Source organism: Neomonachus schauinslandi, chromosome 3, assembly GCF_002201575.2.
Source record: "Neomonachus schauinslandi chromosome 3, ASM220157v2, whole genome shotgun sequence".
In the NCBI taxonomy this organism is placed as follows: Eukaryota; Metazoa; Chordata; class Mammalia; order Carnivora; family Phocidae; genus Neomonachus; species Neomonachus schauinslandi.
The window spans coordinates 55,110,754-55,126,650 of NC_058405.1; the positions used below are offsets into that span (position 1 = coordinate 55,110,754).

The 15,897-nt window shown below is 36.2% G+C and overlaps 1 protein-coding gene across 1 annotated transcript in view; it reads right to left on the reverse strand.

Moving 5' to 3' along the window:
- Nucleotides 1–5,758: 5,758 nt before the first annotated feature.
- The window catches only part of NUFIP1 (nuclear FMR1 interacting protein 1), a 48,587-nt gene continuing 38,448 nt past the window's right edge, over nucleotides 5,759–15,897 (reverse strand). The window contains exons 8-10 of the mRNA XM_021697911.1: nucleotides 14,348–14,464; nucleotides 7,412–7,629; nucleotides 5,759–5,993 (exon numbers count right to left, since the gene is read on the reverse strand). Of these exons, the coding sequence (XP_021553586.1) occupies nucleotides 5,877–5,993; nucleotides 7,412–7,629; nucleotides 14,348–14,464 (452 nt within the window). The 3' untranslated portion in view covers nucleotides 5,759–5,876. The remainder of the gene's footprint in view (nucleotides 5,994–7,411; nucleotides 7,630–14,347; nucleotides 14,465–15,897) is intronic.

A 15,897-nucleotide genomic window follows, 5' to 3' on the forward strand; every position in this document is an offset into this window, starting at 1 on the left:
GCTTCCACTATAGTCGAAGTGGCTTCTCCTCTCCCAGAGTGACCATTCAGTCCATTTCAGCCTTGTGTATCAGGCAAATCATTACTGGGCAAAGTCAGTAGGGCAACTTTCAAATGCTTACTAAATATGTGGCAAAAGCCCCGGCCCTGGCCTATGCCTTCAGCAGGGCTTTCCTATCTTCCTCTCCCTCAAAACCGTAGCGGTGGTGAGCTCTACTGTGCTTGACACTGCCATTTTCGCATTTAAAATGAAGATACGTAGTCCATTTCAGAATTTAAATGTCTACTTTTTCATGGAAAAGAGGAAGGTGACAATAGTAGTAAATACAATAAGCAAATTGAGCAAATTTTAAATCTGTCCAAAATATATTTTTCCAATCCGGCACTTGTGATATATAAACAAGGTACAAAATGAAATACACAGAATGATCTCAACTATGTTATCTTAATAAGTGACAGAAACTTCCTTTGTCTGATTGGACAGTAGATGGTCTTAAGGAATTATTAATTTTAAAGATATGGTGGGGATTTTTTTAAGTCCTTACCTTCTAGAGATATATAATGAAATATATAGGAATAAAATAATAGGATGCCTGAGGGATGCCCGGGTGGCTCAGTCATTAAGTTTCTGCCTTCGGCTCAGGTCATGATACCCAGGGTCCTGGGATCGAGACCCACATCAGGCTCCCTGCTCGGCGGGAAGCCTGCTTCTCCCTCTGCCCCTCCCCCTGCTTGTGTTCCCTCCCTCGCTGTGTCTCTCTCTGTCAAATAAATAAATAAAATCTTGAAAAAAAAAAAAATAGGATGCCTGGGCATTTGCTTCAAAATAATCTCAGGTGGGGTGGGGAGGGATAGGTGAGGTGTGGATGAAAATAAGACTGGCCACTATCAGATGATAAAGTATTGAAGCTGCATGACAGTTGGGAAGACGGGTGTCACTGCATTACTCTCTACACTTTTACATAGATTTGACATTTTCCAAAATGAAATGCTTTTTAAAAAGCCATAAACAGGAAATGGGGTGCTTGGGTAGCTCAGTCAGTTAAGCGTCTGAGACCCACGTTGGGCTCTCTGCTCAGCAGAGAGTCTGCTTCTACCTCTCCCCCTGCTCCTGCTCTCCCTTTCTCTCTCTCTCACAAATAAATAAAATCTTTAAAAAAGGAAAAGCCATGAAAAGGAGAAATTTTTTTAGAGGCTTACTCTAAAACTGAGGAATATGACGAATGAAGAAATTAAAAGTCTAGATTAAAACAGTGGACTACCCCTCTCTCCTTATGCTCCAAATTCCTTGAAATGGTATTTTTTTAAAAAGAACTGGAGATTTACAACAGGGAGGGAGTACTAAATAAAGGTAATATTGGGCTGTCAGTGGTTTTGAGAAACTCTTAAGTTCCTCACAGTGGTTCTTAAAATGTGGTCCTCCAGACAAACCTCATCAGCATCACCTGTAAACTTGTTAGAAATGGAAATTCACAGGCCACAGCCCAACCTCCTTATTTATAATCTTTAGGGGTAGGGCCCTGCAATCTGGATTTAACAAGCCCTTCAGGAGATTCTGATGTCCACTGAAGTTGGGGAACCACTGCAAAGCTGATCAGACTGACAAAAAACAAGAGTGGAGAGCCTCAGCCCCAACCAGCCCAGGAGACAACAATCAAAAAGGTAAAAGCAAACCCAAGGATACCTGAATCAACAAGTGACAGAAAGTGGGGGCCTCCAGCTGCAACTGTCAAGTCTTAACCTTGCCCACCTCCAAAACCAAGTGATTGGTGGGAGTGGGAGAGTTCTGCCCTGGAGAGAAGAGCTCTATCCTCAGAATCAAGCCGTCTCTGTATTTTGGCAAAGAGAGACACGGTGACTCTCCAGTGTTGGGGTTGAGGATGGGACAAGAGCCTGGATCTCCTGCCCAGTCCCCATCCATGTATTCTAAAAAGACTGAGTGAACAAGCCCCCTTTTCTCAGTCAAGGTAAAAAGTCTTTTAGAGAAAAGAAGGCTTATACCAATGTGGGGAAAATCCACATCCACAATACCAATACATTAATGAAGTGAATCTCTTTCATGTAGAAGAATGATCCTTTAAAGACAACAAATAGTGGTAAAGATAATTAGTAAATTGAACAAATTAAAACAGTTGGCAATACAGAACACGAGTAATTGAAGGAATAGAAAATAATGTGAAAATTCCAATTGATATCCCCAGAAATGTAAGGGTACCACATCTATGAATAAAGCAACGAGACCAAGAAAGCAATCTTGAATATTTAAAAACAAATTACTAAACTTAAAATGAAATAGAAAAGCTAAAATACTAATGTAATGGACATGCCTGAAGAGGGAATCAGTGATCTGCACAATAACATCTGAAGAAGTCTTCCAGAATAGAGCAAAAAGACCAAGAAAAAATATAAATGTCCAGTGACAGAGGATCAAGGCAAGAGGTCCTACACTCACTCAGTAAGAGTTCCAGAAAAATGAAACAGATAAAATGGAAAGTCATTAAAGAAATCATTTTAGAAACTGTCCTTCATCCAAGAATGGTATAATTCTTCAGAGTGAAAGGACCATGGGGTATGACAAATTCCCACATACCTACACACACAATGGTAAAACTTTTAGGACTCAAAGCATAAAAAGAAAACCCAGAAGTTTTTCAATAAACCTGAAAAAAACAGGGTTTTATCAATAAATAAAAAGAGAAGGTGAGAGAATCAGATTGGTGTCTGGTTTTTAAATCAGCAATACTGGATGCTAGCAAACCATCATGTTAGGGTTTCAAAATTCTGAAGGGAAAGGATTTTGAACCTAACACCCTAAACTCAATTAAAAAAAAATTCAAGTGGAGGATTCAACTTGATGATTAATTGATGATATGCTGCAGTAAACCAAAAAACTAACCTTGAAAGAAAAAGCAGTGAGAAGGAAACAGTAAAACTTACAGTTGTCTAAATAACTACACATACTGTTAAAACACACACAAACATATACACCAAGATAGCAGAGATTAATCTGAAACAAATCTCACATGATTACACCAGAAGGAGAGGTCTGGGTGGGTAAGTGCAAGAATGCTAACGGAGAAGAGTGGAAGATACAGCCACTGTATCTGCAAACTCAGAGAAAAGAATAACCACTAAAGGAAGAGCAATAGGTTTAATTCTTTCCAAAGCCCTAGAAAGAAAAACTAAGAGAAAAAACAATACTCAATCATGCTGCTGAAATGCTGAAGTAAGATACAAAATAAGATGGCAGGGACGGTCCAAACATTTCAACAATTTCAATTAATATAAATGGATTAAATTCCCCAGAGACTACTACACTGAACTCCCAAGAAGCTGTTTTGACTACATTAACTGGGGGAAATAGGTCAATGCAGAGAGTACTGAGGACAAATAAGAGTATTTCACAGTTATAAAAGGCACAACTCACCATGAGTCATCATATAATGCTTTCTTTCACATTCAGAAATCAATCCATTATATGAACAGTAAGACAGGAATGTAGACTATACGAACAATTAACAAGCTAAATCTAAAAAATTTTGTATCCAAGAATAGGCACCCCTCCCCCCAAAACACTCACAGAGTATTTACAAATATTGACCATGTATTCCATAAAGTAGAAACCACATGGGCTATATTCTAGGTGCTTAAAAATTTTAAACACACTTGAAAAATTCCTGGGTTAAATATAAAGGCAACTGAATCTGAAATTATCCACTTAGAAACAAAAAAATAAATAAAAATATTAAAATATATAAATATATAAATATATATTTATATATAAATATAAATAAAATATAAAATATAATTTATATTATATAATGTAGAATTATATATTATCATATATTATATAATTCTAAAATATAAAATACATATAAACATATTTAAAAATATGAAATAAATAAAAAAATTAAAAAACAGTCACCAGAGCTCAAGACTGCCAGACATAGCCAAGGCAGTACTCAGAAGAGCATTTTCAGTCTTAAATACATTAGAAAGCAAGAGAAACTGAAAATAAAACTTTGCACAATGCACTTTAAAGCAGTGATTGTGAACATTCCTGGAGTTACAGGGGTCTGTGAAAGCAGCCTAGGAGTCTGAATTCCTTTATGTATTTAAAGTCTATGGAATTTGCATGCCAACCTACGATAAAACTACAGACTAAATCGTATTTTAGAGTACCAACCCAGTTTTGCAACACTGGTTACTTCATCCTGATGAGATGAATTGGTTTAAGAGTCACAGCTATGAATAATATAAAAATTAAATTGAGTTCCTTAAAGTCAGGCAAGGCCTCATTCATTTTTATATTTTCAATCCATGCTTGCAATGGTGGCACATAAGTAAGTACTCAACAGTGTTATATAAACTGAATTAAGTAATGTGCTGGACAGATAATTTTCTAAAACATGGGATTCACTGGAGGAGGAGAATGAAACAGAATAAGGTCTGTATGGTGGTTACAAAGTTGGGAAACACTGACCTAAATATGAATTTTGATCTCAGGTCTGTAATATCATAGTGTTACATGCCAGGTGCTCTAGGATTCTGGATAGGATCTTACAAACATATAGGAGCAAGAGGTCTTTCCTCAGGGCCGCCATCAGCTTTCTTGCCTTTTTCTTGCAGGCAAGATTCATGGACTTCAATAATCACAATGTCAGATAAAGTCAATTTTTCAACTACCAGAGACTAATTTTTAAAAACCCCATCAAAAGGGGAGGGCTCCAGCTCTAGCTAGCACAAGTGACTAGAACATAAGATCAAAATCTCTGGTATTAAAGGACTCAAAAAGATCTATTTATTTAAAACATTTAAAAAGGGCTCAATTAATATGCTCATAGGATGAATTTTAATTAAATCTTAAAACTGGTTTTAAGGTTTTATATTATTTCACAAACTACTGTTTTGACTATAAATTAGATGGACTTCATCAAGTCCAAGTAACATGCTTTATATAGTTTTCAACAGAAAAATTAAAAAGGTCCAATTCTGAATCATACCAAAAAGAAGCACTTTCAGTGAATCTAAACATACACAAAGGCCTATCTATATTAATATTCCAAACATTCAATATTTGAAATACTTATTTAGTGCCAATAGGTGAATTTCAAAATGTCCTTTGAAATAAACAGGGAAGTTTTAAAATTTAAATTTTAAATTTCAAGACCTTCTGAGTATATTAATTTGATATGGTTTATTTTTAAAATAATCCCAGGGCACCTGGGTGGCTCAGTCAGTTAAGCGGCTGCCTTCAGCTCAGGTCATGATCCCAGGGTCCTGGGATCGAGCCCCTCATCGGGCTCCCTGCTCAGGGGAGAGCCTGCTTCTCCCTCTCCCTCCGGCGGCTGCTCTGCTTACTTGTGCTCTCTCTCTCTCTGTTAAATAAATGAATAAAAATCTTTAAATTAAAAAAATAATAATAATAATCCCCCTTGCTACAGTTAAAGAATGATTCTTGCTCTCCTGCATTAAAAACAAAATGACTGTACTTCTCTCCCTAACCTACACTTTTGCTCAGCTGAATGTAACATTTTTTTAAAACTTTTTTCTTTACTACTAAACCAGAATCTTCAATTCTTAACTGTCCCCAGAGCAGATTTCCTTACCTGACAGCAATACATACAATTAAATATAAATAAAAAATATAATTCTGCCAGCAAATACTATGCACAACCTCAACAATACAGACACAGTCTTAAAAAATCAGTTATGTATTTATTTGCATAGATTCAAAGGAAAGAATTAAAAATCCAACATAATATCCCATGAGGTCTACAATTTAATTACTAATCCAGTTTTTTGTTTTTTAAAAAGGTTTTCCTCCACTAACGTTAGGATGGGACTATTTCACATGAGTGCTGAAACATCAAATACTTATACATCTTTAGTTTTTGGAGAATTAGTATTAAGTCCAAAAAAGTCCTTTTTGATGATGTACCGAACACACTGCAGAATCACATTTCTTTCATGTCGAATGTCTGGAGCTAAAAGCTAAAAAATAATAAATAAAATGATTAGCTGGTAAATAAAATATATCCAAAAAACACAATCTAAAATATTATATGTGTCTTCCCCATATAAAGAACACAAAACAATAAAGATATATATATATTTATATACTTATAATAAAATTTATAATAAATTTGTAATATAATACCTATTTAAATAGATACTATATTTAAATTATTTTGTTAAAAAAATAATGTAAGAACATTTCCTTTTAACTTATACCAAGACTATCTAGCTTTTTAAACAGCACAAATGTTCACATTTGGGGTCCTCTCTAGGAGTATCTAACAAAGGACAGGAAATATAGGTTTAAAAGTCTGCAATTCTTTAATCTATAAATCATGTCAAAGAGGACCCTCCTAAACCCAAACCTACAAACAGTACAGAAACTGATAAGCAGATATAGTAAATATAATAATGATGAAACCAGCAGTAAAAAAATCTCAACATTCCTGGACTTTCACAACTTCTCATTTTTGTGCTTATTGTAATTGAAGAAAATCTAAAAATCCCTGGTATTTAGAAGAAATACACAACCAAGGAATCATATGTGATTTGCCAAAAAGGATAAGATCACTCAATTTATTTTCTGATGTCATTAGTGTAGTTTAGAAACATTACAAAGGAATGAACGTTCAGTGAAGAGATAATTTAATTTACCACTTACAAGTATTTTAAAAATGCAAATTACTTTATATAAACACTGAAATTTACAAAATAGTCCATTTCAGATCAATTTAAACAAGAAGCAACTGTGTCTGCATGTAAGACCTCAAAGAGTGTAGCCACAGAACACTTTAGCTATAGCATAAACACTTAGCTGACAGGGCAAAAACAACTTTCACACACGTTGTCAATAGTTCTACAACTCTAGTAAAAATTTTGGAATATTTTCTATTACTTTTAGCATGAAAGAACTGGATCTTTGAACAGCCTCATGTCCATTACCTAGAATCAAAAGATGTGCTGCTTCCTCTTTTAAAACTTGAAGAAACAGAGTTTTCAGCACATCATGCTAAGAATAAAGCCAATAATGCACAAAATAAACACATAAAAACCTCTTTCTCCCTTCAGTCTGCCTTTGTATTTAGTTGTGATTTCAATGGAAACTTTAAAAACGTCAGTACACCTCAATACATATTTCCTTACCAATCAGTTAAATCTATAGATTCTTTTATTTTCAGCAGTTTTGAAAAGTGTAACTATTCCACATTTATTGAACATCAGCTGTATTCCAAATGCAGCTTCAAAATTAAGATACACAAATGAGTCTTCAAGGAGCAAATGTCTTTGGTAAACTTTAAAAACATGCATGTATAAACCCATGCAGAAACCCAGTGGCTCTATCTTCATCATCTGAGAAGAACACAAAGATTAGAATGTAAAGAAAAATCATTTACCATTTCCAGGAGATATGGATGGTGTGTCCTTGGTTCAAATAACGTTTGATAGTTGTGATAATCTTTTTTTCTCTTAGGGTTTGTCTTTTTAAAACTTTTCTTTTTGCTCTCATACTTTCTAGCAGTCACTTTAACACTGGGACTTGGTCTCTTAGGAGTATTGCTATGAAGAACCTCATCCTCCACCAGAATGTCTGCCTCAGTCTTAATGGGAGTTTCTAAATGTAATGAGAAACAAATACAAAGATAACAACAAAAAACAGGTAAACTTCTAAAAATAACCAAAAAAGCCATAATACTCCCCCAAGCAGTCATAATACTGGCTACTTATTAATAAAAACTAGGCATTTTCAACGTAGTATGATATTTTTCAAATCGGAAATATAACTGCCAAGAACTGAAGAGATTACCACAAAGAGTTACAGAAACTGATCTCTATGAAGGAAATAATACCAGACGAAAACTTCACAAAGGAATGAAGAGTGTCAGAAATAGTCAATATGTGGATAAATACAAAAGACACTTTTTCTGATTTAAAGATAACTGACTAGTCTAAGCAAAAATAGTAACAATGTATGTGGGATTCATAACATCTGTAAGAAAACCTGGGAACAATAGCACAAAGGAAGGGAAGAGGATAGTGTAAGTATATTGCTATAAAATTCTTAAATCCTATACAAAGTGGTATAATATCACTGAAAGTATACTGTGAAAAGCTGAAGTTGCATACTATAAACTCTAGATAGACCAACTCCTAAAAAGTAAAACTAAGAGATTCAATGAATCTCCATATTTGCACTGCCCTAATAATAAGGCAGCACAAATCCAAAGGCAGGAAAAGAAGGAAAACAGAACAAAAAGATGAGACAAAAAGAAACAATCCTTATAAATAATTACAATATATATAAATAGTTTAAACATCCCACTTAAAAGGGTGAGTGGTCAGACTGGGGTGGGGTGGTGGGGAACAACAAGACCAACTACATACCAACTACATAATGTCTACAAGAAACCAACTTTAAATTGTAGGCAGTTCTTGCTTTCACAAACAGAACTGAGATTAAATCTCAGTTACCAAGGAAGTACAAAGCAAGGACTGCCTGTGACCAGTCACAGGTTAAAAGTAAAAGGAGGAAAGAAAATACCATGCACACACCAATCATAAAAAATCTGGATTGGCTATACAAAGGAGACTTCAGAACAGGGACTATCACCAGGGGCAAAGAAGGACAGTTCATAACAATAAAGAAATCAATTCATCAAGAAAGCAAAACAGTAACACCTAATAACAGAGTTTCACTATACATGTAGCAAAAGCTCACAGAGCTGAAACAAGAAATAGACAAATCCATTATTAAGGTTGGAGACTTTTAACACTCTACTCTCAGTAACTGAAGAACAATTAAATAGAAAATGAGCAGGGAGGGGCGCCTGGGTGGCTGAGTCATTAAGCGTCTGTCTTTGGCTCAGGTCATGGTCCCAGGGTCCTTGGATTGAGTACTGCATCAGGTTCCCTGCTTAGTGGGAAGCCTGCTTCTCCCTCTCCCACTCCCCCTGCTTGTGTTCCCTCTCTCACTGTGTCTCTCTCAGTCAAATAAATGAATAAAATCTTAAAAAAAAAAAAAAGGAAAGAAAATGAGGAGGGATATAGAAGACCTGAGTACCACTAACAACTCCAACTGACACTCAACCCAATACACATTTTTGTCAAGTTCACATAAACACTCACTTGTGTTAGGCTACAAAACAAGTCTCAATAAACTGGAAAAACAAAAAACAAAAAGACCCTGAAAGTGTAAAAAGTATGCTCTCTGACCATAACAGAATTAAAGCAAAATCATTAACAGAAAACTATGTAGAAAACCTCCAAATCTCTGGAAACTATACAATATGCATCTTAATAACCCATGTGTTAAAGAACAAATCACAAGAGACATTAGAAAATATTTTTAAAACAATAAAAATGAAAACATAACATAAATTTGTAGGATGCAGCTAAAGCAATGTATGGAGGCAAATTTATAGCTTTGATTGCTTTTATTAGAAATTAAGAAAAAAGAGAAAAAAATCTAAAATTTAAAATTAAAAAAAAAAAAGAAATGAAGATAAGCCTAAAATCAATTATCTGAACTTCCACTATAGGAGGTAGAGAATGAGAAGGGAAGAAATAACAGAGTGAAAATCAATGAATTAGAAACAGCCAATAGAGAAAAAAAATCAATAAAGCCAGAAGTTGGTATACTCTGAAAAGATTAACATAATTAATAAACAGCTAGCGGGCGCCTGGGTGGCTCAGATGGTTAAGCGTCTGCCTTCGGCTCAGGTCATGATCTCAGGGTCCTGGGACCGAGTCCCGCATCGGGCTCCCTGCTCTTTGGGAGCCTGCTTCTCCCTCTGCCTCTCTCTCTCTCTGTCTCTAATGAATAAATAAATAAAATCAAAAAAATAAAAATAAAAAAAATAAACAGCTAGCAAGATTGATCAAGAAAAAAAGAAAAAAATACCATTTAATAATATGAGGAATCAAAGAGAGGACATCACTATAGATCCTACAAATATCACAAGAAAATATTGTGAGCAACCTTATGCCAATAAATTTAACAACTTAGATGAAACAAATTTTTTTGAAAAACAAATTACTAAAGCTGAACAAGAAAAAACAGAAAATCTGAATAATCCTATACCTATTAAGGAAATTTAATTCATAATTTAAAATCTACCTCCCCCAAATGCCAGGTACAGATGACTCCACTATTGAATTCTACAAACAAGAAAAAATGGTAGTAATCCTACACAAACCCTTAAAAAAGAGGAAGAGGAAACAGATCCCAACTCATACCCAATCCAGACAAAGCCATTACAAGAAAAGAAAAACGCAGATCAATAATCCTTCATGAACATGGAGGTAAAAATCTTTAATAAATTATTAGCAAATCAAATCCAGCAATGTATTAAAAAGGTAATACACCATGACTAAGTAGATTTTATTCCAAGGATACAAGATTGGTTTGATACTTGAAAATCAACGTACTTCACCATATTAACAGAATAAAGAAGAAAAACTGTATGATTAATTGAAAACGCACAAGTTTTAAGGATCCCCTCCTATCAACCCTAAAATGGTTACTCTATATTTTTGACAAGCTGATGTGATATAAAGAGTTCTATTCCAGAAGTTTGGAGACTGGGTTCAGTTGCCTGGACAAGAGTGTAGGAGTCTAATCATATCCCTCAAAACCTTTACACCCAAGTGTTACATAGGACCAAATGTGTTAATTATGTTTGAAGGGAAGTACAGAGTAAGTGTTAGAAGCACAAACCCTGGTCCCAAACTGTTAAGTTCAAGTTCTAGTTCCATCACATACTACTTGTGATCTTCCAAGCTACTTATCTCTGCCTAAATATTCTGATAAATAATGGCACCTGCTTCATGAGGTTATTGCAATAATTAGATGAGTAAAGCACATAAAACAGGGCCTGACACAGAATAAGCACTATATAAGAATTTGCTATGATGGGGGCACCTGGGTGGCTCAGTTGGTTAAGCATCCAACTCTTGATTTCAGCTCAGGTCATGATCTTGGGGTTGTGAGACTGAGTCCCCAGGCTGGGCTCTGCGCTGAGCATGGAGCCTGCTTGAGATCCTCTCTCCCCCTCCACCCCATTCGAGTGCACATGAGTGTGCATGCTCTCTATCTCAAAAAAAAAAAAAAAAAAATTTGCTGTGATGACAGTGGTTTTGATGTGCCTTCAAAGTGATGGAAAAAAGAAAATTAGAGAAATGTAACCATGTAAGAATGGAGCAAAGAATTCAAAGTGGTTTGTAGAGTTCAAAACTATGGGAATAATAACAAAAGGCAAAAAGAAAAACCAGGGTACTACTTTCTATTATTTCCTTCCCCTTCAAGTATTAATCTTCTGTGCACCTGGGTGGCTCAGTTGGTTAAGCATCTGCCTTCGGCTCAGGTCGCAATCCTGGAGTCCCGGGACAGAGCCCTGCGATGGGCTCCCTGCTCAGTGGGGAGTCTGCTTCACCCTCTGCCCCTCCCCCTGCTCATGGCTTCTCTCTCTCTCTCAGATAAATAAAATCTTAAAAAAAAAAAAAAAAAAAAGTACTGATCTTCCAATCCAGAAATACAAAAGTCAAATGAATCAGAGCTTACATTGTCAATTTTCTGCTAAGGAATGAGGAACTGGGACTTTTTATATTTTTCTTGAGGCTCACAACATTTCCCAGCTTAGTATCATATTTTAATGCAATATTTATCAAACCACTGAATTTTTTCAAACCTATAAATCACACTTTTTGGTTTGTGGCCTTTTAAAATGAGTTTTCAATTTGGAGGACCTCCAGTCATAGCCCAAACCAGTTTGAAAAAAACAATTTTGGAGAGCTACAAAACTATGCTTAACTTCTAACATGGCAAAACAAAAACAAAAAATTAACATGCAAAATCCGGAACAGATATCAAACTAATACTTGGAAATATTACTCATTGAAATTTTCTTCCCTATGTATACCTTAATGATTCTGATGTCCGCAGAGCCAAGCATAGCCTCTTGTTTTGCTTCAGTCTTTCTTGAGGGACCCCCTCCTTGTTTAAAACTCTTTCTGGAAAAGCACTAGTCATGTTTAAGATCCTCTATACACCTTTGTATTACTTCCTAAGTTGAGACAGATCATAACTATGATGATACAACTGTTAAAATCTGTGAGGAATCAAACTGCTCCTCTCCATTTAGAATCCACTTAAATAAGCAGTCTTCTAGATGCTATTCATGGTTCAGAGAAAGCCCACTTTATTTCTTTGGTTTATTTCTTCCAAAGTCCCTATGTGTCAATAGCCTATCCTATAGCCAGAATTTACAATGGAAGTTGGAAACTTGCTAGAGACCTGGATGGCTTAATAAAGCTGAATTCAAACTGCATACAATAATTCTTAAGCCTTAGGAATGTAAAGCAAGGGCTTTTCCCTTCAGGCAGGGCATTTTAAACAATTAGTAAAAACTTCATATACGATAAAATTTATCTTTTAATAGATACTATCTTCTCTTATCTACAAGAAAAGGCTATGCATTTCTGTGCAGGAAGACAGCAAATATAACACAGAGAACAACTATAATGAAAGGCAATACAGTTGGCTTTTTTTAGATTTTTAAGTCCCTAAACCTAGGCTTTACATCAGCTCTCCCACATACTAGCTTTGTAAACTTGTCTTCTTTAAGCTTAAGTTTCTACAAATGAAGCAGTGGGACCTCAAAGATGCCTCTCAGTTTCCTTTCTTCCTTCTAATTTAAAAATGGTGGCAGCCTCAAAATGAAGACATGAGGGATGCCTGGGTGGCTCAGCTGGTTAAGTGTCTGCCTTCAGCTCAGGTCATGATCCCAGTGTCCTGGGATCAAGTCCCTCATGTGCTCCTTGCTCAGCAGGGAGCCTGCTTCTCTGCCTGCCTGCCACCCCCCCTGCTTGTGTGCACGCAAATAAAGACATGAGAATGAAAGTATTAAATGTTTTATCTTAAGAGAGAGAAGAGAGCATTAGTGTAGCTTGTTCTTATAAGATTCAGTAGTAATCTGGTAATAGCTTTCATTGCTATCACCTGTCATAAATACAAGCGATAAGCAGGAAATGTAATATGTGTTTAAAGAATAACTCCATCTTCATATCAGTGTACTGGAAACAAGAGTAAAGAAATAAATACTGTTTTTCTTAAAATCAAAATAAAAACAAGAAGAGGCAACCATCTGTTAAGAAATACTCTGATAAAACCAAAGTAGTTTATATTTCAAAATTCCAGTAGCTTTTAACCAGCTACCATAGTAAACCATCGTCCATTAAAAAAGAAGAAAAAAACCCCTATGTTACGTATACATCTAAACATTATCCTTCATATTAAATTCCAACTCCTTCTCCTTCAACATCTTCCAACTATACAAACAGTGATTACCTCTAGCTTAATCAACATTAAAAGTGCCGCCATCTTCATCCAATTACACTCAAATCTTCCCTTCTTTCTACACACTCACTTATAGACCCTGTATTCTTACCTTCAGTACAGCTCTTATTGTGATTACACATCTTGTCCAGAGACATAGACACATGAATTCTCTCCTGGCTGGTAAAGCCCAAATAAATTGACCATGCAGAGCCAGGTTTCCATAACAGAAGAGCAAAGACTTATTCACTAAACATATGCTGATTATCTATATGAACGCTGGGTTTAGAATTGCCACGCTACAACAGATCAATAACACACTCACAACTTTTAGGTGACCCTAAAAAAAGATGCTAGATTAAGCTGCTTTGTTGTCATCTTTAAAGGTTAGACAGATATCCTGAACTGTACATCACTGGCTACTCAGAAAGAACCTTGAAAGGATTCCATTTCATCCAGTCTTTAGAACACACAGGCTGATTCGACACAAGTAGAGGGTTACTGTGTTCTCCAAATGAGGTAATTTACATAAATGTGCTCCATAAAAAAAAACAATGCTCTATATACATGTAAGGAATTCTGTCATCCACTTTGTCACAAAGGACCTCTCTTCACCTACCAAAGGTGCCATAAACATGTTAAGACAAGGGCTCTTGAGAGTAGAAAAAAGACATTAACTTTCTTTTCTGTATCTTTTAGAATTTTCTTTGATTCCATTAATGGAATATTATCTCTTCCCCTTTCTATTCTGTCATTGTATTATTTATAGTATTTTGCCTTTTTCTCCCACAACTGAGCAACACATTTCCTCATTTCTCAAGTTTTCCTTTATCCCATGCTAACATCAAATGAAAAATGTGAAGATTAAAGAATGTGCTTGACACATCTTGTCCTCAGAAAGACACACATGAAAGGATGCTCCTGAGGCACAGTATACATCAAATTCAAAAAGCAACAAAACAAAACAAACCCACTTGTAACGACTGAGGCTATGACTCACCTTCTGGCTCACTCTCTGACCCTGAGAGGTTGCCATAGCTGCTCATTAGTGAGCACAGGGCTGGTGTCACTTCCTTGGGTATAACAGTACGTGGTGGTTTCTCCTCTTTATCAGACTCTGAAACAGAACGGGAAAGAAGTAAAACAGTATACCAAACATATCCACCACCATAAAAAAGAAAGCTGACAGCCCCCCAGCTCCTTCATATGTTAGTGAAAAGTCACTTTTGATCATTTCCTTAATCTTCCCCAAAAACAAAATTCAGGAAACCTGAACATTTTCCCTTGGTTTAAACCACCGTGGTCAGAGAAGCTACTTGCCCCAAAGAGAAGACAGAGGCCAATGGAAGCTATAACACAGCTCAGTTACTTACCACGCTTCACAGGTTATGGAATTTGCGCCTTCTCTAAATTAATTATACATTCTTTGCTACTACTTTTATTTAGGCTATTGTGCTATTAATTAATTTTATTAAGGTAGTAGAAAGGCCAAGGCCAGAAATTCATTTAACTTCACTGGATTAGGATGATTCACTATAAAAATTAGATTTAGGAATAAATAATATAAAAATATCTACCTTTTTTGTTTTTATTTTATTTTATTTATTTGAGAGAGAGAAAGAGAGAGATTGGGAGAATGAATGGGAGGAGGGGCAGAAGGAGAAGTAGACTCCCTGCGGAGCAGGGAACCCAACGTGGGACTCGATCCCAGGACCCTGGGATCATGACCTGAGCCGAAGGCAGACACTTAACTGACTGAGCCACCCAGGCACCCTACCTTTTTTGTTTTTAAGACTGGTGTTGAGGGCACAAATAATATTTAAACCATTCCATATATAAAGGTTTAGTCAAAGAGTTATGCTGAAATGAATTCACCCAAAGTTTTTATCATTTAGAACTTCTAAGAACTTAAGTAAACAAGCCAAGCCAGAGAATTTGGCAAGAATCAAAGAGCCTGCCAAAGGTAGTGTTTGATCAGAGCCCAGTGAGCCTAGTTGTAGCCTCAGGATACCACCTATTACATTTGTTTTTGGCAGCTCTAAAAATGTATTAAATCTAGTCTAAACAACCAATAAAAAACAGAGCCTCACTGAAGAATGAAGACAGGAAGTAACCTGTCTACGTAATGTACCAGCTCAACCCACAACCAATATGAAACGTTTCAAGACAGCATTTAACATTCACCAAGTCAGGGGCACCTGGGTGGCTCAGTCATTAAGCGTCTGCCTTCGGCTCAGGTCATGATCCCAGGGTCCTGGGATCAAGTCCCACAACGGGCTCCCTGCTCAGTGGGGAGTCTGCTTCTCCCTCTCCCACTCCCCCTGCTTGTGTTCCCTCTCTCGCTGTCTCTCTCCCTCTGTTGAAAAATAAATAAAATCTTTAAAAAAAAACAAAAACAAAAACATTCACCAAGTCAGTCCAGGGGAAAACAAAACAGGCCAGTAGGAATGGGGGTACTTCCATGTGAATATAGACCTACCACCTGGTGGTGGATGAAGTTAAATCCCCTCTCCTCCACCCATCCAGGCTACCCAGCACCACGCCCTCTGA